This window comes from Athalia rosae, chromosome 2 (genome assembly GCF_917208135.1).
Source record: "Athalia rosae chromosome 2, iyAthRosa1.1, whole genome shotgun sequence".
In the NCBI taxonomy this organism is placed as follows: Eukaryota; Metazoa; Arthropoda; class Insecta; order Hymenoptera; family Athaliidae; genus Athalia; species Athalia rosae.
Genome location: NC_064027.1, coordinates 11,680,993 through 11,705,735, shown reverse-complemented (window position 1 = coordinate 11,705,735; position 24,743 = coordinate 11,680,993). Strand labels below are relative to the sequence as shown.

General features: G+C 40.9%; 2 protein-coding genes across 2 annotated transcripts; both read right to left on the bottom strand.

Annotated features, from left to right (window-relative positions):
- Positions 1–45: 45 nt before the first annotated feature.
- Positions 46–10,956, bottom strand: LOC105683475 (fatty acid synthase-like). Its single transcript, XM_012396093.3, has 16 exons — positions 10,632–10,956; positions 10,059–10,309; positions 9,563–9,794; positions 8,926–9,344; positions 7,579–7,872; positions 7,196–7,406; positions 6,913–7,073; positions 6,504–6,821; positions 5,615–6,425; positions 4,945–5,349; positions 2,888–4,860; positions 1,864–2,701; positions 1,326–1,798; positions 990–1,244; positions 595–849; positions 46–474 (listed from the first exon to the last, which is right to left on the bottom strand). Exons 1-16 carry the CDS (start codon positions 10,822–10,824, stop codon positions 331–333), a joined length of 7,233 nt encoding a protein of 2,410 aa, XP_012251516.2. The 5' UTR covers positions 10,825–10,956; the 3' UTR covers positions 46–330.
- A 3,632-nt stretch (positions 10,957–14,588) lies between these two features.
- Positions 14,589–24,743, bottom strand: LOC105682913 (fatty acid synthase-like). The gene is made up of 16 exons (XM_048649813.1): positions 24,451–24,743; positions 24,099–24,346; positions 23,598–23,829; positions 22,994–23,412; positions 22,614–22,907; positions 22,272–22,482; positions 21,770–21,930; positions 21,327–21,644; positions 20,308–21,118; positions 19,597–19,995; positions 17,394–19,366; positions 16,334–17,171; positions 15,785–16,254; positions 15,432–15,683; positions 15,034–15,288; positions 14,589–14,865 (listed from the first exon to the last, which is right to left on the bottom strand). Exons 1-16 carry the CDS (start codon positions 24,632–24,634, stop codon positions 14,755–14,757), a joined length of 7,176 nt encoding a protein of 2,391 aa, XP_048505770.1. The 5' UTR covers positions 24,635–24,743; the 3' UTR covers positions 14,589–14,754.

Here is a 24,743-nt window from a genome sequence, read left to right as displayed (position 1 = left end):
GTGATGCAGGAGGTGCAACATACACATCTCACTCCGAATCACATATTTGGAATAGATTTGATTCTTTATTGTTGCGCTTATCGTTACAAAAATATTCCGATACTTCGGAGTGTTCAACGAATAATAATTCACGATGGAGACATCTCTGTGAATAACGTCACTACCACCACCATTCACAGAAATAATGAAGACCGCGTTCTGAATCATACGCGTTATTACCGTCCATGAATTTCCTTCGTAAGTTGTTTGCCAGTGTAAACGGTAATGAAAACTGCACCGATCTTTGCAATCTGTGTTCAATTCGGTGCTCGATATCTTGTTGAATTATCCTCATAACGAACTTTGTGCATTCCACGAACGCGATGCCGCATCTTCTATGGGTTCTCCGTTCATAGCTGATGCACAGACGTCATCGTCCAACATCGTTACGTGATTCCCTTCCACATAATGCACTTCTACCTTTCCACGTGTAAGCTGCAAAATGGAAAAGCAAGTTTATTGTCTCTTATACGATCAACTTTGAAGATATAAAAGTCAAATTCGAAAAAGTCAAAAATTGTATCACAAATCTTCGAGTCTTAATAAAGCGCTCACCGATTGCAGGCCGTAGTCTTCGGACATCGAACCGATGGACTGAATTTTTGGTTTAATCAGAGTTATTGGTGTTCGTAAAAGTGATAATCCTGTAGAGTCGTAGCTTAAAATGGCCCTAATTCTATAGTAAATCGATGTACAGATAGAATGCTGTTCTTGTGGCGTTAGATTCAAATTTTTATTTGCTGGCACGTTTTTCGTGAAGATTACTAATTTGTCTTCCCAGGTACGGCAGTTTTGTAACTTTTCAGCTAGCTGCAATAAAAATAATTTGAATCATGAAACAGAAAAGTAACTCTAACTAGCAAAACACATTGATCAAATTTAGAATTTATCGATAAATATTGATAACACGGATTGAAAAATTGCAGACGTGTACGCAAGTATCGATTCACCTCTACGCTGTCGGAGGGGGATACAATATCCATTATCGCTTTCAATAGATTGTTTTGCAACTTGTCATCATCGTCTAAGGTGAAAAACTGGCCCATCAGTGCTTTGATGTATTCCGGGGAACCATCGATTAATAGTAGCCGCCCCGTGCGACCTTCAGCTTCTAATCGCCTCACAATTTCAATCGCAACCAAACTTCCGTAGGAATATCCAGTTATGAAAAAGTCCCTACGATTCTTTGTTCTCTCTTTGACAAGCTAAAATTTATAACTTCAATCAGTCATTTGTGATCCTTTATGAAATTAGTATCCGTTAGCATTCAAGGGGATGATTCTTACGGCGAATAAATGATCAGCCATTTCGTCGATGGTTCTTGATTTTAGGGATATTGTTCCGAGCTGTAAACAGGTTGTTGGGCATTTCAGTTTACCAGCCAAAGGTAGGAAGATTGTGTGAGTCCCTTCGATTCCTGGTAGTACGAAAGCTTCTCCTCTTCCAGCTTCCGCTTTCGTCGGTAATGGCACGCAAATGTCTTCACTGATGTGATCCATGCCGAGCGTTCGAATCAATAGTTTGACTCCACCTAAATCTTCTATTTCAGCAATGGTTTTCTTGGGTTCGTGTCTCTGTGCTGATTGATTTTCAGATATTTCGACAAGTTGTGTGAAATTAAGAGCACGGATGTCTGACGCAGATAGAAACACCTCAAATTCACGCTCTAGCGTCTGTTTAATTTCCACTGCCATCATAGAATCCATTCCAAGTTCTGATAACGGCGCGTTCATACTGACAGACTTCAAGTCCCTGACCCCTATCAAAGATTGCAGGTAATTATTTGAGTTAAAAATTGCACAAACTTCTTGGCTTTCAACGTACCGATTATATTAATGACTGTGTCGACAATGTTCGTAGCACCCGCAGAACCGAGCGCTTTTTCGGCAACGACCATACTTGACACTACTGGACAGGTCTGTTGCAAGAAGCGATCGAGTTCTTGGAGACAAGAAGATATTCTCTGTTGTAGAGTACCAGCGATGACGATTTCTTTATTATCTTCTTGCATATCTGCGACTAGACCAACATCGCCAACGGCACCCCATTCAATAGCCAAACCTGGTAGGTTTTCGGCCGAACGTATTTCGCATATTCTTTCCATCACGGAATTCGACATACCGTAACTTGTTTGGCCCGCGTTACCTCTGCCACAAGATACCGATGAGAATACCACGAAATGTTTGAGATCTGGACACAATCTTCTCGATAGTTCGTCCAATTGCTTCGTGGTTCGAGCTTTAGGTTTGAAAGACTCCTCGAAAGACTGGATAGTCTGATTTTCACACATGCCATCTTTCAATACTACAGCTAAGTTAAATATCGCCTGTACCGGGCCGAGAGCAAGTGCTTCTTCTAAAATAGCTCTGCAACCTTCCGACGTTGACGCATCTTTTCCAGCAACGACGACAACCTTCACCCCGTAACTTTTCCAAACATTAATTCGCATTTGTTGGTATCCATTTGTTACCCCGGTTCGAGATGTTAGTACTAAATTCTTAGCCCCACGTAGTACGAGCCAATCTGCCAACTCGAGACCGAAACCTCCGAGGCCGCCATGAATGAGGTAACTCCCATCTTCCGAGCAATAGTAACGGGGATGTGCCAGTGGTAACGAAGTCCGAGGTCTTTTTTCTTTCTGCTCGCGAATCTCGAGGATGACCTATTGAAGAGATATCAGAGTTTTGTAAATGATTTGTTGCTGATCGGGATTCATAGCGAGAACACGAATTTTCTAGTGAATCAGCAAGATTTCAGTTTTGCACACTAGACCTAAGCGGTGTGCACAAGTTAAGCATTTCTACTATGCCTTTATAATTAAGGTAAAGATTTTCTGTGATGTTCAAACCTTGCCAATGTGTTTTCCAGCTGCCATGTATCTGAATGCAGCCTCGACCTGGTCCATCGGAAATACGGTTCTAACGAGTGGTTTGACAACGCCAGTTTTCACACCTTCGTCCAGAATCCTTACCAGTTCTGATTTCATGTCAGAAGGTTCGGAGAACAAGGTATCCAGGTATATACCCTGGAAGCTTATTTCGTTTATAAAAGCTTCCATTCCAAGTGGATTGTTTGAGGTAACATCGAACTTTCCAATCTCTAAGAATCGTCCTCTGCGTGCTAAGCAACGTACGGAGGCCTGCAACTTTTCTTCCGCCAATGAATTTAGGACAATATCTACTCCCCGCCCTCGTGTTTTCCGAATAATCCATTGTTCGAAACTTGTATCCCGAGAATTGCCAATATGCTCGTCATCGATTTGCGGAAATTGTTTTTTGATAAATTCTCGTTTTTCCGGTGTACCCACCGTTGTGAAAACTTCGCATCCGGCGTGAAGCGCTATCGTAATGGCTGCTTGACCCACGCCACCGCTCCCTGCGTGTATTAAGACTTTTTCTCCCTTTTTCATTTTACCACATAACGAAAGAGCATAGTAGGCTGTCCCATAAGCAACTGGGACCGTAGCAGCATCTTCTAATGTCCAATTATCCGGTACTTCCCACATTAGATCTCGATCACATAGAATTAAATTCGAGAAAGTACCATTCCCTAGCATACCCATAACACCGCGGCCGTTCGCATCCCTTCCGGAGTATTCAAATCCGACTACATCTTCTGCCAACCGTCTCGATTGGTCGGCAAAATCGGCTGTTAATTTTCCCGTGTACATCATAATGTCCTTGAAATTCAACGGCGAGTAATGGACCTCGATAATATCCTTAGATTCGAGGGTTGGTCGAAGCTTCCCTTCCACCCATCTCATCGCGCTCAAATCCCCACGTGTTAATTGAGTCAATCGAACATGATAGACGGGTACTGGGAACGGTGGATCCATTGCAAGGAACCGATAAGAGCCCCACACCTGTCCAGAGCGAAGTACGTTCAGTGCCAAGCCCAATTTTAATTGATCAGAGTAAAGTCGATTCGACAAAGAAAACTTCGGTGCGTTTGTGTCTTGAATCAACAGTCCCTGTATAACTTCGCCGTTCGTTTCTTTTCGAAGACAATTTATCAATCCCATCAGTCCACTTTCGAAGTCCCCTTGACTAACGAGTAATATTCGAGTGTTTATGTTACTGGTTTTTTCGTTTTCTGCTTTGAGAGCAGCTTGCAGTTTCGGTAACCATTCGAACTCGTTGTTATTCACCTGTATAATGGCGGTGATTTCCGGTAGTTTTTCTTGTTTACGAAGTAGTAAAACTAACTCAGTGTCGGTTCGTTTTTCTAGAAGAATATCAAGATTTTGATTCTTCGCGGTCGACAAAATATCGCTACCTGAATTCTTTAGCGGCTCTCGAGCGAGTATAAAACCTCCACGCTTCAGTGACGATTCCAATTGCATCAAAGCTTCTGTATTTCCGTTCGAAAGAAGTCCATGACCAATGACCAGTAACGCATCTTTTTCACTACTCAATTTACTCGACTCAGAAATTTTAATAGCAGGAGATAAAGCTTCGTCAGGAATTTTTCCGATTGGTGCGAAGACGCTTAGGTCGGCTTGGATTAGCGGCAAATCTCCAAGAATTTCTTGAATTATTGGAGTGGTCAGATATTCGGGAGCTATTTGGTCAGCGTCTTTGATTAATTCCACAGTTTTAACTTTGAAACCCGAATGGTTTTCGTGAGCTATATGGACGGCCAATCGTGTTATCGTTTTCAATGTCAATTGAGCTCGATCTCTATGTTCGATAAATTGAAATGTTTCAAGTACTGGTTCACCGGCAGGTTTTCTACGAGCAATAGCACTGGCTTTTAGTCCTCGAATTCTAACTCCACCGGCAGCAATTACACCCAGATCTTTATCGACTCTTATCGTAAAAGCTGTAAACAAGGAATAATCGATTAGCGCGTTGGACGTCGCAGGTCAATCCAATTGTAACATCAATTCACGGTGCGAGTCCGTACCTTTGTCACCATCCGGCATTGTTCGTAGTAACTTCGAATGTAGTTTAGTGTCGATAACCAGCTGCTGAATCCTTGTGGGAACGAATAGTCCTCGAGTATCAACGCCGATGATTTGCATTTGCAGCATATTGTCCATGAACGCAACCCAATTGTTTTTCCATGCGATACGCCCGCTGGTTCCATTTGGTGAGACATTGTCGAGCCCGCAAAATAAACCGGTATATTGGTACCCTCTGAGTCGCAATTCTTTGTAAACGTCTTTGCGCGTCGCGTTTAATCCATCGCAATAACTTTCATCGCTTTCAACTTCAAGATCGATACGCTCCTGGGATGGATTTGCGACAGCACGAATTAATCCGGTGACAACGGTAGCTCCACCTTCGAAAACTTCGAATCTTCCACTTCCTAATTCGAGAATAAGTCTATTTAAAAAAATTGAAACTCTTCTTGAACAAATATATTACTTTCGATTTATGGTTTTGATGACGAATCAACAAACTCTTATGTTGTACGAGTATGTTAGTTCAATTTCGGCAACCACAAAATGATGAAAACTTCTCTCCAAATTTAATTGAAAATTAACAAGCGACTACTCTCGAGTATAGTAGCATAGAAATAAGAAAAATATGTCGAAACAAAGTAAATGCCCCGTAGAACGATTCAGTCTTACCTTTGTGTATCATAAGCGTGAGCTCGACGCTACCCTCTTTTGGTAATGTGGTAGCTCGTTGAAATCTGACATCCTCAAAAACAACCGACACCTCGGTATACAATTCTCCACGCATCAAGCCAATAGTTTCCCAAATTAATTCCAAGTAACCGGTAGCTGGTATCAAGTTTCTACCGTCAATTACGTGTCCCATCATCCATTCGAATTCTCCAACTGCAGCTGAAAGCTCAACAGTTCTTTCCCCGGATACAATTTTTTGTTGACTACTGTAACTGGTTACGTACCAGTCATCCGAATGATTCCATTTAATCAGAGGAGAAATCATGGGAGTTCCACGACTTACCGGGTACTCGATAGCAGGGTATAAATTGCTCAACCGTGGGTGTAAACCAACCTGATACATGCTTCCAATTGCTTTAAGTAAAGTAATCGTGTTATTTTGACTTCCACGTTTTGTCAATCCAATATTCGTTACAGTTTCAGCCAATGATTTTCGTAATATGGCCTGAAGCAATGCGTGAGGTGCTATTTCAATTGTTATAGCATTATTTGGTATCAGTTCAGATGTTTCTTGAAACAATACCGGGCCCAGTAAATTGTTCGTATGATATTCGGGTGAACATAATTGGGCGAAACTTGTCGTCCATTTCGAACGTGGTATCGACGTGCTTAACCATTTCGCACTACGCATTTTAGGATTTGGTGCTATTTCTTGCAATTGACTCAGTAATTTCGGCCCTGCCGCTGCTATATACCGACTGTGATAAGCGATATTGCTACAAGCCACCTCTTTGGCGAAAATGTTTTTTGCCTGTGAGAAGAAAGAACCATTTCAAAAAGGATTTCAATTACTTAACATTTGTGCGTTTAAATTATATAAAAAAACCACCTGCAATTCGGTGATGAATTTTTTCATCGCTTCGGCCGGTCCGCTGATGGTTGAGCTGTCGGGGCCGTTGTGACAGGCGATTTCGATCTCAGACGGACATAATCTTTTCAATTCTTGGTGACCCATTCCAACAGCTGCCATGGATCCTTTGATCGTTTCAGTTTCCGTAGAAACTATACCTCGAGAATATGCCGCCAATATCATCTGTTCTGCTGTAAAACAACCATCGGCATATGCGCAGCCCAACTCTCCAACCGAATGCCCAATTATATTGTCTGGGACTATTCCTATCGATGTTAGGATATCCGTTAGACCAATCTGCAAATAATTACGTTTTTAAGCTGATATCAATATGGAGATGAGATCCATATCACAGATCAAATCAACAACGAGCAACTTTTCTGCATACCTGGACAGCCGCAATGCCCACAAAAGAATGTAGAATGGGATCGAAAGTTTTTGGATCTTGATTGGTCAGAATGTCAAAAATGTCCAGTCCGCTCGGCCTTAGGACGGCATCACATTTTTTAATGGCATTTAGAAAAACAGGGATTTCAAGGAGGTGTCTTCCTATTCGATGAAAATAGATTACGTTAATACCATTGATGTCCATTTCATTCTTGGAATTAATCTTCGAATTTATTGGCATTAAAGTTTTAGCAAGAAAATGCCACCGCGATTTATGTACTGACCCATTCCAGCCCATTGTGATCCCATACCAGAGTAAACGAACCATACTGGTCGTTTTGCACCAGAATAATGCTGTACATCCCGAATCTTCTTTTCTAATAAGCCTTTTGCTGGCAAAATGGTATACCCACGATACAAATGGCTTGGAATCTCTTCCACGTGTATACTATGATAGAGGCCGACGTATTCGACATCGAGTGGTCTACTTTCAAGCTGTGAAATTATTGAGATACGTGAATCTATTTTTCTTTTCTTATACCTGTATTCATACACACTATTTTTTTTCAAGTTTGCGAGCATATCAATTATTTGACTGAAAAAATTCGAATGTTGTATTTTGAGCCGAACGTGATGTACATGAGGGGAAATCTTTTTTTGTACATACGTCATCCAATATAGTAGTAACAGCTTCCTCCGTTCGTCCAGATATGACAACAAGTCTCGGTAAATCGTCGTTGGGTGCACCACCGTTTATTTTTTCTTTGGGATTTGATTTTAATAATGCGTGTGCATTTGCTCCACCAAAACCGAACGAATTTACTCCTACGTATCCGCCTTTCCACGGAGTTACTTCTGTAACTACTTGTATGCGACCATCGTGTAGCGCCTTCACTCCCTCGCGAGGACGCTTGTAATGCAGATTTGGGGGTAGAACACCACTTTCCATCGCTGTTACGACCTTTTATTAAAAGAGAGAGAATCGTAGGTAAATTGTAAATCGTCAATAACAATAATTCATCCACAATTAATTGGTATAGAATTCACAAGTTAAATTATTCTATCAATAAGATCGATTGAGTTATCACCAATTTTTCGCTTTTTGGAGTAGAAAAATTGAGATATCTCGATGTGAAAAATTCGAAGCTCAATTTGACGAACGGATTCGTGTTCTTGAGGTCAAAATACGTAAGAAAAATGTCCTGCGATCGATTTGAAAAATACTTAACTTTTGGCCCAAAAATGGAAAAAATCCAAAGGGGTACCCCTTGGATTTTTGTCGATTTTAGGTCAGAAAAAATGATTTCATTTTATATGCTATTCTTATGTATTTTGACCTCAGGAATCTGAATTCACAAGTTAAATTGGTCTATCTATCAAATTGATTGAATTATCGCCAATTTTTTACTCCATGGATCAAAGAAATTGAGATATATCTCGATGGGAATAATTCGTAGATCGACAAAAGCAAACGTGTAAAATCTAATGACGTGAAATCAAGAAAGAATTACGGGACAAGAATTGAAACGATGAAGGAAATCAAATTCAGCGCACGCAATACTAGATTAGATAAAAAAAAAAAAAAAAAATGGTGTAACTATCCGGAAAATAATAAAATTCCAAAAGTTGAAATATTTTGATCTCTTTGACGGATGTCGTTTATTTCATCGACGAAATCCACTGTATCCGTTCCTGATTCATCTCTATTCTGAAGAAATTTCGTTTTTTTTAATAAATTTTCAGCTTCGCAAATCGCGCCTTTTATATTATACGCGAACAACAACAACAAATATTATCAACAATAACAATTGTTATGTGCTATTGTTAATCTATTGGGAATTATTCCAATGTACCTTGGCATTTGATAAACAAGAAAATTTCCGTGCAATATTTCAGAAAGTAGCGTGAATATTCAACTGATTGTAATTTTTAATAAGTTTTTTGTATTATTCAGAAATTTTACATGATGGTAATTTTTATCAACAGCAGTTACGTAACGATTTAGTTCTCGTACCTTAGCGATCGAACAAAGTCCACTCGCTGGTTCAGAATGTCCCATATTTGATTTAACCGAACCAATTTTCAACGGAGTCTTACGGCCTGGGCAGAACACTCTTTCGATGGCATTTACTTCTTCGGGATCACCGACGTAAGTACCAGTTCCATGTGCTTCGACATATGCTAAACTATACGGCATTACTCCGCATTCCTTGTAACATTGTTCCAGTAGCGTACTTTGCATCGTACTGGACGGAAAGGTGATTCCATTTTCGGTAAAACCATCACAATTTACTTTCGTGTTAACTACATGTGCATAGATACGTTTTGCATCTTTCGCTTTTTGAAGAAATACAACGGATACGGCTTCGCTACGGGCATAACCATCGGCATCGGCATCGAATGATTTGGAACGTCCGTCGGGGGAAAGTACGCCTAATTAATAATTCAGGAAGTCAGATAATGAGTTGTTCATAATCAACGTGAAAAATTTGTCAGTATTGACTCTAATTGACTCGTGATCCAAACAATGGTTTCGAGTAATCACATATATATATAATATAATTATCGGACCGTGAGAAAAAGTTGATTAAATTCAAGTTCTTTCGTTATATTTATGAGCATAAAAACCAGAGAAGACAATATGTTCGTACCAAGACGAGAGAATTGTAAGGCCACATATGGATGAAGACACAAATTGGCTGAGCCGACGATAGCAGCGTCACATTCCCCGTTTCTAATAGCTTTGCATGCATGATCCATAGCATAAAGACCGGAACTACATGCCGTATCTACACTGTAACTGGGTCCTGTGCTTCCCAACCAATAGGAGATTCGATTAGCTAACATAGCTCTACTGCATCCTGTGATGCCGAACCCGTTGACCTAAAAAGGCGGAAAGACAATGTCATAAAAATGTTCCACTCACGTATAAAGTTGGCGGATTTTCTTGCGTTCAATACCATGTAATTAAAAAAATCGCGAGTGTTCATTGTGAGCAATTTCATTAATGGATTCTAATCGAGTGTCGGATTTACTCCGACTCTTCATAACTTCATATTTTACAGAGTCTAGAAGTATTCGACTTGTGTAAAGAATATGAATTCTCATAATTGCGAAGAGAGCGTACACGATGACTGTGATCCAAACCTGGCGTTTGTCGTAGAACCAAGTCTTCTCCGATTCGGAAAAACATGCTCCGATATAAACTCCGGTATTTGTGCCGCGAAGTTGTCGCGGGTTGATTCCAGCATCAATTATGGCTTCGTAGGCATGTTCCATAAGTATTCTACACATAGGATCCATGATGTGTGCTTGCTTGGAATGAACTCCAAAAAATACCGAATCAAATTTTTCTACATTGTTTATTTTCCCGCAACGTTTTGGAATTTCCGGATCGTCTACAAGCAAACAGGATACCCGTGATAAAAGTTACGGGCGGTTGAGAAATAATCCATTATCTCTCACAATCAAACGATGACGTTCAAAGCTCAACCCGATGTTTGCCTAAGTCTGATGTGTTCAATGGAATATTGAATTTTTTTTTCGAGGGCAGTGTACCCGCTTTTGAAGATCTTCAATTATTATTACAAGAGTGAATTTCCCGCATGAATGCGAAGAAAAAAAGAGCGTAACTATTGGATTGACAATTTTTTTACCTTCAAATCACAATTCTCCATATATTGATAGATACTTCCTACAGATAAAATGCATATTATTCACCTAATTCCCAGCGACGGTGATCGGCGGTGACAAGATCGAGCCCTTTGACGAGGTTTTCTTGAAATTGCTTCACATTATCAGACTCTGGAAATCTTCCGGCGATTCCGGAAATCACTACCCCGTCCCCTTTTTTTGGGATTAATAGTCCTCCAGACCCATTGCGATACTCGCCATTTTTATACACCCCTGACATAATGTTGCCTTTACGTGGACAATGGTGCTAGAAAAGATTCACTGCTTTCACCGCATGTATTAATGAGAACTTATGAACTTAACTTTTGACAAGAACTGCTTCCGTTACCTCTATGAGTAATTAGGTTTCGACCGCTTGCAGGGGTATATGTATGACACTGAGCTCCCCTCTTCATCAAATGACGCACGTGATATCTTAATTTATCCCGAATTTATTCGCAAGAACTCCATGTATTTCAATTACCTATTGTATTCTCTTGCACTTTATATTATATCTTACACAGGCCTGGGAATTTTCAAATCATAAATAACATTTTTATGAATATTTTGTTTAGCTCAACTGGAAATTAATGAACGTTCGATTTTTTTTCCAATCTAGGATGTCATGATTTCTTGACACGAAAGGAACTGATTTTCTTCGATCGAACTTGTAGTTTTTGGTAAATTTAATAATTCTCACTCTACTTCTCTCGAAACGAAATGTCTCAAAAAATAATGTACGTGTTCTTTTGCGGGTACAACATCAAGAATCATTTTGGTGCTTGGAGAGTTTCGGTTGATAATGAGCAACCCTCTGCTCTCAAAGTTTTCAAATATGTTCATCCCATGCAACGTACAGTGGGACATAATCGGAAAAAGGTACCAAAAAATAGATACAATGACTTTCGTGGGGCTCATTCATGTGAAAATATACTTGCAAAGATTTAAAATAAACTTACATACTTTATGACAATTCCTACCACAAGGGTTGTTCGCGTCGTCGAGTACGAATACGAAGTCAGGAGTATAAAAATGTCTAGGATTGTTCGATCCGAGGTAACAAAGTATGAAACATGATGTTCATTTGCATCTGTGCATGGAATTCATTTTTAACATAATGTATGATTACGTAATGCATGAGCTGTGAAGGTCGAAATACAAACAATGTCAGTCGCAAACACACCTGATGTTGGACTGGACTAACGTATTTTTACTCGGAATATCGAAAAATTGGTTCAAACCAGGGATCTCTTTCGAGGTATGAGTTTTTTCTGAATCTAACCGCGTACGCCATTCTACATTTCGAAATTCTGAAATATTCATTAAATCGAGTGACCCAAATGATTCCGGTTCTACAAAAATGAGCCAATGTCCTTGTTCCTTTCGCCGATTCGTTCGTCCTGTCCTATCTTTGCCGAATTCCCACAGCAGATTTGTAAAGGCCTAGAACTTTTGCAGGGCCATAAGTTATTTGCAGAAAAATAATTGAAGTTCACTTTTGTCTATGCATGCAAATTTTCGTCGTATCTGACTGAGTCACGCCACAATTGAATTACACGTATCAGTAGTTTGTTTCAAAAGAATGAAGTCATCAATCATTAGTAAAAATCAAGTACAAAATTCTTGTCACTATTCCTATTTACATGCTCCGTAGAGTATTTATACGTGTGCTTTTATTTTTGTCTAAATGTCCAACCTCAACATCTGGAAGGTATCACTCGTTCGCGCATTCATTGAATTGGTTTCGCTAATAAAAACAGTACGGCAGTGAATTAACGTTAGCAATTTATTCTGGAATCGAATATGCGTAGCCTTTGGCCATCAAAACAGAATAAGGCAATCACTTTTTATTCATTTCAGACTATCACAGAAAACCGACACAGCGTTAGTTACATCAGCTAATTTAGTGCATGTCTGAAGTCAAAATCATATGTGTCGCCTTGTGGGAGACTGAACGTCAACGATCGAATGGAAGATATCGCGCCGCAGTGACAAATTAAAAAAATGATTATCGAGGAAATCTTGTTTTTTTACTTCACGTAATTTTCCTACATAACTTTTCTTGTCCTACTTTTCATCGATAACGGATGAAATGTTCTCTTGCAATTTATATCGTCATGCACATTGCCTTGAAAAAGTCCGATGAACCGACGTTCAATTATATTATAATTTCGTGAACAGTGAGTTCCAAAACTTCAGACATTTGTTAAGTTCAACGACCATTGAACTTCCGTAGGAATATGTGCAACGTATTGTGCAATTCTGCGGTCACTGATCCTTGCTTCAATTCACCGTATAACATTTAAAAGTAATTTCGACCTGAATTACACCGAATACTCTCGTGGTTTCTTGGAGGCATTGTATATCGCATGAAATTCTTTCGATCAATATTAATGATACGCATAAGGAAATCGAGTATCACACTTCGGTTCATTAGAGATGTTGTTTACGCCAAATCCAACATGAATGTTGTTTTTCTGTAACACACTATAGTAGAAACGTTGAGAGTAGATATTGCTACTCTCAATAGCATAAATAGTTAACTCGATACATAACAGCAGTGCCGCGTTTCTACTATTTTCGATCACTCTGTAAATTATTTTTACATTTAATCATCTATTCTTATTCCCATTGGTCGGCTATTTTATTACATGATATGCTATGCGTTTTTTCTATCTTGTTTACCCTAGTTTTCTACTTCTGAACAACATACTGGGGTTTACTCCTCACGTTTCTTGTTCGTAAAATTATTTCGAAAGCAGTAACGAGGCTCGCAATTGAACGAATCTCTTGGTTTTTCCGTACTGAAGACAATGGCGAGGACAAAATTCGATTTTGTTGAAGTTCGGTTGGTGATAAATCGATTTGAATACTTAAACGTGCTAAAGAAACGGTCGAAACGACATTTTTCAAAGTTCACCTGGGGTAGATAACCACCCTAGTCTACAGTTCTAGGGTCAAGACTACGACCGCCTGTTGGTACCCTTGTCATGAGATCCCATTTCTTACTAATTGTAAGTTTATTTCCTAACTATACCATCAACGAAATGCACTGAAATTCGATTCTGCAACGCGGTTGTCTTCGTCACATTTTGATTCTATCTGTCAGGCATCTTGAGAATGACGGTTCGGTGAAAAAAAAAACTATGCCTCAATTTCTACGAAGATCGCGGTCCATTCAATTTATCGGTAAGTAAGTGATTTCGAGATCGAATGGTAATAAGAGTAAACATGATGAAAAATGTTAGTGAATGTTTGACTGGCGTATCGATGTTTGTATCAATATATCAGGCCTTTTTTTTTCGTCGAAACACTGAAATATTCATTGCAGCATATATAGCAGTACAAGTCCAGCACATTCTGGCATATCCCCTAAATTCCAACCCACACAAAATGGCCATGCTGGTTCTTCGTGTAGACCAATTTTCTGCGATTTCCTTTCAGATCAGTTAATTGACCGAAACCTTCGTAGCATGAGGTAGAAACTTTTGAAACACTAGAGTGGCTACGTAGACTTCCATAGAAAAGATATCTCTTTTCATGGATTTGAGGCACGAAAACCGAATGAAATCGAAAGCACCTAGATATTCTAAACTACCACATCTCTAAATCTTCAAATCTCTGATTCTCATTCTCAATCAGTAGATCAAGTTTTTGAGGCACATCGATCTTATCGATATTCTTTGATGTGAAATCTTTTGTAATTAAAGAATTTCCATTTATCTATTGATCCATAAAAATGGTTGCCTCAACCTCTGTAGATCTGAATGTGCTGATTGGAATCGTTTTTAAATTTTCGAGCAGGTATAACCCCTTGATTCGTCGATGGGCTGGTATAAACTATAAAAGTGGAGGTCGAGAAACGTATCTGATTTAGGTTTCTGTTCAGATTTATTGGATACATTTCATAATTGAGGGAGCTAGTCCACCTCGCAAGGTGTCTACCAAGTTGTGGATGTAGGTTAATGTATATACATAGTTTGAAAATTATATAGAACAACTGTCTTTTATGTGATAACTCAATGTTGGTGTTTAGTGTTTTATTCTGATACATCATGAATTTTGTAACATGTATTTACAATCCGCCAATGTATGAGGGTATGTAATTGAATTGAAATGATCAAGTATCACAGCAAACACGAAAGCAATAGATCGAGGTGCAACTTGAATGTTATGTCGCATCATCTAATTCCCCGTTGATAGCTGCTGCACAAGTGTTGTCGCCCAGCATCGATAGATGATCACCCTCTGCGTAGAATATTTTTACTTTTTCCTTGGTAAGCTGTAAGAAATAGATGTGGAGGTAAGTCAAGTAACCATTTGAATTCAATGGTGATCACCGAGTCAGGCGATCTTGTCAGAGATGAAGCATAAAATGAAAACTATTTTCAAAATGATCATACTGGATATAGATGTAATCACAAACTATGGGTTTTTCGTATCAACTCACCGATCCTAGTCCATAGTCTTCCGCATCAAACGCAATAGTCTCATTCTTGGGTTTGATGAGCGTGATCGGTGTTCTGAGGGGCGGCAATGATGAAGGATCATAATTCCTCACAGCCCTAATTCGGTTGTAAATGCACTCGCATAAGATCGGTTGATGTTCCGGTTTAAAAATGAGATTCACAGTCGCTGGTGCACAGTCCATGAATGCTGCGACCATCTTCTCCCACGAATCACAGCTTTTCAATTTTTCGGCAAACTGGAAAGCAGTCGTTGGTCAAGACCCAGAAAAATATTTAGCATGAAAATACTTCAATCGTTAGAATGTTGAAGACAACATTGCGCAATCAATCTTACTGCTCAACAAACTTAGCATAATGTGTGGAATGATGCTGAATTCACCTTCTGAGAGGCAGATTGTCCAATAACATCCATCAGACTCAATAGAACATTGGATTGAAGCTGCTCATCGGTATCTACTTTGAAATTCAGGGCGGCTAATACCTTCATGTACTCAGGTGAACCATCGATTAAAATTAAACGACCATTACGCCCGTCTGACTCCAAACGTCTTACGAGCTCTATAGCGATCAAACTTCCAAAGGAATACCCAACAATGACGAAGTCTTCGCTTTCACTTTTGGATTTCATATGCTGGAAGTATAATTTTGTTTACCTCATTATAACAAATCATGAACATTGCAACGATTCATAAAAACTGATTATAGTCATCGAGGACTGTCGGATATACGTACATGTATCATATAGTCTGCCATGTCTGGAATGGATGTTTGATGCGCTTGGGACGTTCCAAGTTGTAAGCAAGTTGCCGGAGATTTCAGCTTAGGAATCAACGGACTGAATACGGCATACGATCCTTCAAGGCCAGGAATTATGAATACCTCCTTTCGTCCAGCCTCTGCTATCGTTGGCAATGTTATGCAGGCCTCTTTAACAGTGATTGTATTTGTACCTAGTGTTCGCTCTATCAAATTCATGATCCCTTTTTGTGTCGTATCCGTAACCTTTGCTGTGGAATTATTATCAGAATGCTTCGCCGAAATTTCCTGCAGCTTTTGGAAATTCATAGCTCGAATATCTTGTGCGGTTAAAAACACCTCGAATTCACGTTCCAAGGTCTGTTTGATTTCAACTGCCATCATCGAATCCATTCCAAGTTCTGCCAGGGGTGTGTGCAGACTAACAGTTGTTAGGTCTTTGAGTTCTGTGAGTAGAAAACAATTATGAGTTTGATCGTATTAATCTCGGCAAGCATAGACGGTACCGAACTTCTTCAATCGTACCCATTATGTTGAGGACTGTTTCGACAAGATCTAGAGGTCCAGCACCACCAATTACTTTTTGGGCAACCACCATACTGGACACAACTGGGGAATTTTGTATAAGAAAACCGTCGAGCTTTTGCAAGCAAGATATTATCGGCTGTGTGAGGGTTCCACCGATGACGATCTCCTGGTGGTCTTCTTGCATTTCTGCAACTAGGCCTACATCGCCGATTGCTCCCCACTGGATCGCTAGGCCCGGCAGTTTATCCGCCACTCGAGCCTCGCATATTCTCTCCATTACGGAGTTGGACATTCCGTAATTTGTTTGACCTACGTTACCCCTGCCGCAAGAAACTGAGGAAAATACCACGAACTGCCTGAGATCTGGACACATTATTCTCGACAACTCGTCTAGCTGCTTCGTAGCCCAAGCTTTGACTCGGAACGATTCTTGGAAATCTTCGACTGTTTGGTTTTCAAATAAGTTGTCCTTCAGCACAACAGCTAAGTTGAATATCGCGTCCACTGGGCCGAGTGCGATGGCTTCTCTCAATATCGTTTCGCAGCCTTCGCGCGTTGAGGGGTCTTGACCGGCAACGATGGACACTTTAACGTTGTAGCCTCTCCAATTACTGATGCATAGTTGTTGGTACCCGTTACTGATTCCTTTGCGAGATGCGAGGACCAGTTTTTTAGCCCCCCGAAGTACGAGCCAATCGGCGAGCTCCAGACCGAAACCCCCTAAGCCGCCGAGTATGAGATAGCTGCCTTCATTTGAACAGTAATATCGAGGGATTGCGAGAGGCTGAGGAGGAGACTGCTTATTTTCATCTTCATCACGAATTTTAAGAATAACCTGAAATAAGGTTCACAAATCATTCGAAATCTGATCGCTCTGCGAATATGTTGTTGATCCAGAAGTTCTGATTTTTGAACCGTTGACTGTTTACCTTTTCAAAATTGTTATCCAGTTTCCGATTGCTACAAATTACAGATAGATGATCCAATTTATATAGTAGAGAAAGGAATGCAATGAGAATGAGTTGACGCTAAATACATTCAGAATAAAGAATCGAACCTTGCCAATATGTTTGCCAGTTGCCATGTATCTGAACGCCGCATCGATTTGCTCCATCGGGAATACTGTTCGGTCCAGTGGTTGAACCGTACCATTCTTGAGCCCTTCAGTGAACAATGCAACTAGATCTGTTTTACGATCAGAATCGCCTGTGAACAAATTATCTAAAAGAATTCCATAGAAGCTGATGCTTTTTGTGAATGCTTCCAGTCCAAGAGGATTATTAGCTGCAAGATCGAATTTTCCGATCTCCAGGAAACGTCCGCCCTTGGCTAGACAACGAACAGATGCCTGAAGCTTTTCCTCGGCCAGGGAATTCAGCACGATATCCACCCCCTGCCCATCTGTTTTTTGGAGAACCAGTTGCTCAAAACTAGTATCTCGAGAATTCCCTATGTGATCGTCGTCGATTTCAGGAAATTTATTCCTGATGAATGCGCGTTTTTCCGGCGTCCCGACGGTTGTAAACACTTCGCAGCCTTCACGAAGTGCCAGCCTGATAGCTGCTTGACCAACGCCACCGCTTCCTGCGTGAATCAAAACTTTATCCCCTTTTTTCATTTTTCCGCTCATTACAAGCGCGTAGTAGGCTGTCCCATAAACTGTCGGGGCGGTTGCAGCATCTTCCAACGACCACCCGTCAGGTACCGGCCATTGAAGCTGTCTGTCGCAGACGCATAAGTTCGATAATGCTCCAGAATTAACCATCCCCATAACCGCACGACCGTCTGCATCTATACCGGAATATTCGAATCCGATCACGTTTTCCTGCGCCTGTCTGGTCTTTGCGGCTACGTCGACCGCGAGCTTTCCCGTCGCCAACATGACGTCGCGGAAGTTGATCGACGAATAATATATTTTGACGATGTCTCTCGACTTCGACTCTGGCTGGATAACGCCTTCTGTCCACTTGAGTGAGTTTAGATCGCCACGTGTCTGTTGATTTATTCGGATATGATGAACGGGTCGTAATGGCAAATCGTCCATTGCGAGAAATCGATAAGAGCCCCACAGTCTATCGGGACGAAGAACGTTCAGTGCCAAGCCCAAAGCTAATTGATCGGCATAAAATGGATCCTCCAGTGAAAATTTGGGAGCTCGTAAGTCTTGGATAAGTAAACCCTGTATCGTATCACCACCTGGTTCTTTTCGGAGACAATTGACGAATCCCATAAGTCCACTTGTAAGATCACCCTCACTCACGAGTAGAATGCGATTGCGAAGACAAGATTCTTTATCACACTCTGCCTTTATGTGAGCTTGCAAAGTAGAGACCCATGTGAATTCGTTATTGCTCACTTCAACGATATTAGCAATACGTCTGGGTGACGGTTCTTGTTTACGCAAAAGTAAAATCAATTCCTTTGTCGTTCGTTTTTCCATTACAATATCAAGGTGTTGGCTTTTTGCAGCAGAATAAATATTCTCAGGGGCACTAAGAGGCTCTCTCAACAATACGAAACCCATTTTTTTAATTGCTGCCAACAAGTTTTTCAGTACTGACCAATTTTTGTTGGTGAGAAGTCCCTCTCCAATCCCCAAAAGCGCATCCGATTCACCGGCCAATTTCTTCAGTTCAGAGACTTGGATAGTGGGTGGCAAATCTTGAGTGGAGAATGTTTCAGCGTTCGCGAAGATTCTAACATCTGCTTGTAGTAGCGGCAAATCCCCTAGAACTTGCTGAATCGCAGGGGATATAGGATGTTTGGAGGACATGTTATCGCCATCACCTATCAATTCGATCGTTTTTATAGTGACACCCAAATGGTTCTCGAGTGCTATGTGCATTGCGATGCGAACTGACACTGTCAAATCAATTTCTGCTTGATCTCTGTGTGCTACGAATTTGAAATCTTCGAGAACCGGTACGGTAGTTACTTTCTTGCGAACAATAGCACTGGCCTTCAACCCGCGAATTTCCACTCCCCCTGCTACGATTACGTCCAAGTCTTTGTCAATTAGCACGTCAAATACTGCAAAGAAAAGTCAACTATAATGGACAACATATTCGAGATTGTTGCACTTTGCAATATGCGATGCAACTAATTAGGACGAGACAAACATACGGTGCAAGAGCAATTAGCAATAATTGTATCGACTTGTTTGTGGGTGCGATTTTTCATCGGATGCAGGGAGTTCATATCTATACACTTTCGCGTTGACGAAATTAATTTTCAGAATTAGTGAAAAGTATTATTCGTACCTTTGTCATCTTTGGACATGGCACGAAGCTGTTGCGCATGTTTTCGAGTGTTGATAACGAGCTTTTGAATACCAGTTGGAACGAACAATCCTCGCGTATCGATCCCAAGTATCTTCATTTGCAACATATTATCCAAAAAAGGTGCCCATTTTCTGTCCCAAGATATACGACCTCTAGAGCCATCGATCGACGCCTTTTGAATCGCACGAAACTGTCCCGTATATTGATAACCCCTGAGTCGCAACTCCTTGTAAACATCCCTTGCTGTCATTACTAGTTCCGCATCACTATCAACCAATATTTTCTCAGCAATGCATTCCTTCGCTGGGTCTACAACTATTCTGGCGAATCCTGTTACAATGGCAGCTCCACCTTCAGTGACTTCAAATCTGTTGGAACCTAATACGAAACAAATCAGTGATAGCATATAAAAGCTTCGTATGCATCAAGTTCAAATGCATGGTACTTTCGTGCTTCGTGGTGCTACGAATGTGAAGCGTACTCGCGAATACGAATTCAGTATTTATTTCTGGTGAATTTACTTGCTAGGTGCATTTAAATCCGTCTATTCAAATTGAATTATCAGTTTTGTTATGAGACGATGAACTTATGACTATGTTAGGATCCTAATTATATCACCTAGAATTCTAGATTCTCATACTTTCATTTCGAATTACGTTGAGATTGCCTCTTTGTAGGGTATGAACTCACCCTTCTGGACCATGAGGGTTAATGTAACTTCTCCCTCTTTCGGTATTGTTGCCGCTCGATGGAACCTGACATCCTCGAACATGACTGAAAGTTCTGTATATATTTCTCCATGCATCATTCCTAGGGTTTCCCAAATCAAATCTAAATATCCTGTAGCGGGCACCAAATTTCTTCCATCAATAATGTGCCCAGCCATCCAATCAAACGAATCGTTGTCGAGCGATATTTTCACAACTCTATCTCCGGTATGGATCTTTTGCATCATTGCATAAGTTGTTACAAACCAACTCTCCGAATGATTCCATTTGAGCAGTGGGGATATCATCGGGGTCCCCCGACTCACTGGGTATTGAACGTCGTCGTACAAATTGGTCAATTGTGGATGCAGACCAGCTTCGTACATTTTTCCAATACTTTGAAGTAACCCGGTAACGTGATTTCGGTAATTACGATCCATCAGATCAATGTTGATGCTACTCTTGCTCAATGAGGTCTTCAACACGGATTGTAGAATTCCATGGGGTGCGACTTCGATGGTGATCGCATTGGCGGGTATCAGGTAACATGCTTGCTCGAATAAAACCGGGCTGATCAAGTTATTGACGAAGTATTCGGCGGAGCATAATTTCGCCGTACCGGAAGTCCAATTCGACTGAGGCACCGAAGTGCTGAGCCATTTTTGGCTACGAGGCTTTGGATTGCGAATGATTCTTCCCAAATGCGGGTACAAAGTCTTGCCCAGTGTAGTCATGTGACGGGTGTGATAGGCGATGTTGCCACACGGAATCTCTTCTACTGGAATTCTTTTTTCCTATGAATGAGGAGAAAAAAGTGTGATTCGGAGGAAAACATGAGTATAAGTCATGTTTCTAGGATACCATCTGAAATTTATACTACAAAGAGTCCGTCATTTTCACGAACTCTCTTACGAAATTCACCGATTCTCAGGCATTCAATGGAGTCATTCAAGTATCGCTTCGATTTACATCTCACGTCGAATCTGATTCAAGTGAAATTACCTTCAATTTCAAGATGAGTTTTCTTACAGACTCGGCTGGTCCGCTAATTGTTGTTGTTCCAGGACTATCGTAACAGGCGATATCAATATCACGGGGGCAAAGCAGTTCTAAGTCTGTGATGCCGTGTGTGACGATTGCCATGAGACCTCGGATCGTGTTAGTTTCAACGGAAGCCCGACCCAGGAAGTATGCTGTCAGAATTGTTTGTTCGGCGGTGAGACCATTGGTAGCGTACGCACAGCCCAATTCTCCTATCGAATGCCCAATGACATTATCTGGAACGATGCCCAGAGATGCCAACAAATCTGTCAAACCCATCTGTGGAAAGATAGATATCCGAACTTTGGTGAGGATGCATTTTACTATGCGTCATGCAACGCACTATTCGAAGATCAAATTTATTGTTGATTATTTATCACATAGAAGGCAGACAAGTAGTTCACCTGAATGGCCGTGATGCCGATCAAAGTGTTCATGATATTGTCTAATAGTTTGGGATCTTCATTCGTTAAAATATCAAAAACGTCGACACCATAGGGCCTGAGGGTTGCGTCACACTTTTCAATTGTCTTTGCGAATACAGGAATTTTGAGTAGAGCTTCGCCTGAAAAATTCACAAATTTCAAATCAATCAAATGGACATTCATAACAAAACAGTGCGATGACATCCCATAGGTGTCGAATATCCAAAAAAGTTCTGAATGCTATTTTATACCGACTGTTAATTGGTTTTTTACTTTATGAACATAAGTTACTTTTGGGTAGAAATATCGAGAAAATTCTTCAGATGTCCCATCTTTGAAAAATTTTCATACAAACGTTGTCTAGACAGAAAGTGTCACAACAGTTGTGTCGTGAATAAATTCCTGACACTGATACGCCACTACGATAACCGAACAATTTGGACTGTATGGGTGTAACTAGAAGCGTAATTGCGGCACTTACCCATTCCGGGCCATTGCGATCCCAATCCAGAGAACACAAAACATACCGATCGCTTCGAACCCGAGAAATGCTGCACGTGGCGGATGTTTTTCATCGGTGTTTCCCGAGGTGGAAAAATTGTATATCCACGATAGAAATGCCCTTCGATCTCTTCGGAGTGTATATTGTGAAAAAGGCCGACGTATTCGACATCGAGCGGTCTGCTCTCGAGCTGTCAAAACGAAATATTCATTCACCTTGGTTTGGAAAATCCCCGTATTACCTTCCAACCATCGTGAATCGCGTGTCGAGGTATAAACGGGTTGGCTGGACTAACAATAAGATCTTCCATCGCATACATACGTCGTCCAACAAAATCGTAACAGCTTCCTCGGTTCGGCCCGACAGGACCACGAGTCTCGGCAGTCCGACATGCCGCTCGTTATCGTCGGTTTTCTCTTTCGAATTCCACTCCAGCAAAACGTGCGCGTTGGCACCTCCGAATCCGAATGAGTTTATCCCGACGAGTCCACCCTCCCATGGCGTCGGTTCCGTGATCACTTGAATGCGACCATCTTCCAGTGCTTTTATACCCTTGCGAGGGGTTTTGTAATGTATATTTGGGGGTATGTACCCTGTCTCCATAGCGATGATGATCTAGCGATTGCGAGTAGTAGAATAACATTGGTCATTGGAGAACAAATCTTCCATTTCGTGTTCACATAGCATTGATGTTTACTGACCTTTGCGATCGAACACATGCCACTCGCTGGTTCGGAATGCCCCAAATTCGACTTGACCGAACCAGTTCGTAGGGGTGTCGTTCTGCCAGAGCACAGCACCTGGTCAATAGCATCTACTTCCACAGGATCACCTACTTTAGTTCCGGTCGCATGCGCTTCCAGATACGCCAAACTGGACGGTGGTATGTGGCACTCTTCGTAAAATTCTTCGAGCAACTGACGTTGGATTGTTAGCGATGGAAACGTTATTCCTTCATCTTTATAACCATCACAATTGGTTTTCGAGTGAACGACCTGAGCATAAATACGTTTAGCATCTCGAGCTTTTTGTAAATATATAACGGAAATGGTTTCGCTCCGACTGTACCCATCGCCTTCATTATCGAATGATTTACACTTTCCATCCTGGTTCAGAACCCCTGAAATAATCATACCAAATGTAGCGTTGAAGTTTCAGTTTCATCTAATCCAATTCAAAATCTCTGAGATATGTCATTGCCGTGTGATTTCCTCATGCCAAATGATTTCCGCACCCTTAATCATCATGATCGCGCTTATTCTCATCTTTTGGTAACGAAACAGAGCAAAATAAATTGAACCTCACCAAGAAGACAGAATTGTAGCGATACCAATGGACTTAGACACAAGTTTGCTCCCGCAACGATCGCAGCTTCGCATTCTCCACTCCTGATTGCTCTGTATGCGTGATTCAATGCATGAAGACTGGAACTGCACGCTGTATCCAAAGTGTAGCTGGGTGCAGTCAATCCCAGCCACTGTGAGATTCGATTAGCCATCATAAACCGGCTGCATGCCGTCGCGCCGTATCCTTTCGGCTGCATAATTCATAGTTTTCGTCAATTAGTGGAAAATTGGTGATATCGAATCATGAGGTTAATCGCTATCGGATATTGCGGCAATCTAATCACGTTATAGTGAAGTACAGGGCAAACAACATACTTTCTGTGAAATGGTCCAATTTAGATGTTGATTTACTGTACTCTACTTTTTCAATCATAAATCGTTTCTACATTTCAGACTCGTGGTTTCAAATAGCCTTGGACTTGTGACGCATTAAAAAAGTAGACCGTGATAATATTCTGACCTGATTTCCATAAAGCACGATTTTTTCTGATTCAGAAAAGCAGACACTGGCGTAAACGCCGGTCTTCGTTCCTCTGAGTGTTCTTGGATTGACTCCAGCATCAATTATAGCTTCATAGGTATGTTCCAAAAGTATTCTAGCCATAGGATCCATACAATTTGCTTCTTCGGCAGAGATTTTGAAGAATTTATTATCGAACTTATCCAAATTATACACTTTACCAGTACTTTGCGGGATGTCTGGATGATCTGCAATAAGCCATAAGATCAATTAAACCTTTGGTAATTGATGTAGTTCATAGCCATTCGTAGATTGGCTGGGTTTAATTAATCCAAATAACACCGATAGGCACCTAATTTCCAACGGCGACCGTCATCGGTAACGAGATCTTTTTTGTTGAAAAGATTGTCTTTTAGTTCCGTTAAATTGTTTGATTCCGGAAATCTCCCGGCGATCCCGGATATCACCACTTCATCGCCCGGTTCCGGGAAGGGCAATGCATTCTGACCACTAAGTATTTTAATTTTCTCCAACATTTTGCTATACTTTTTGTCCGGAGCGAAACTGACGTTGATCAAGAGCTTTCCAAATTTGTGAAGCGACTTGTGTTCCCATTTGTCACAGTCGTGTTTTATAGGTGTAGCT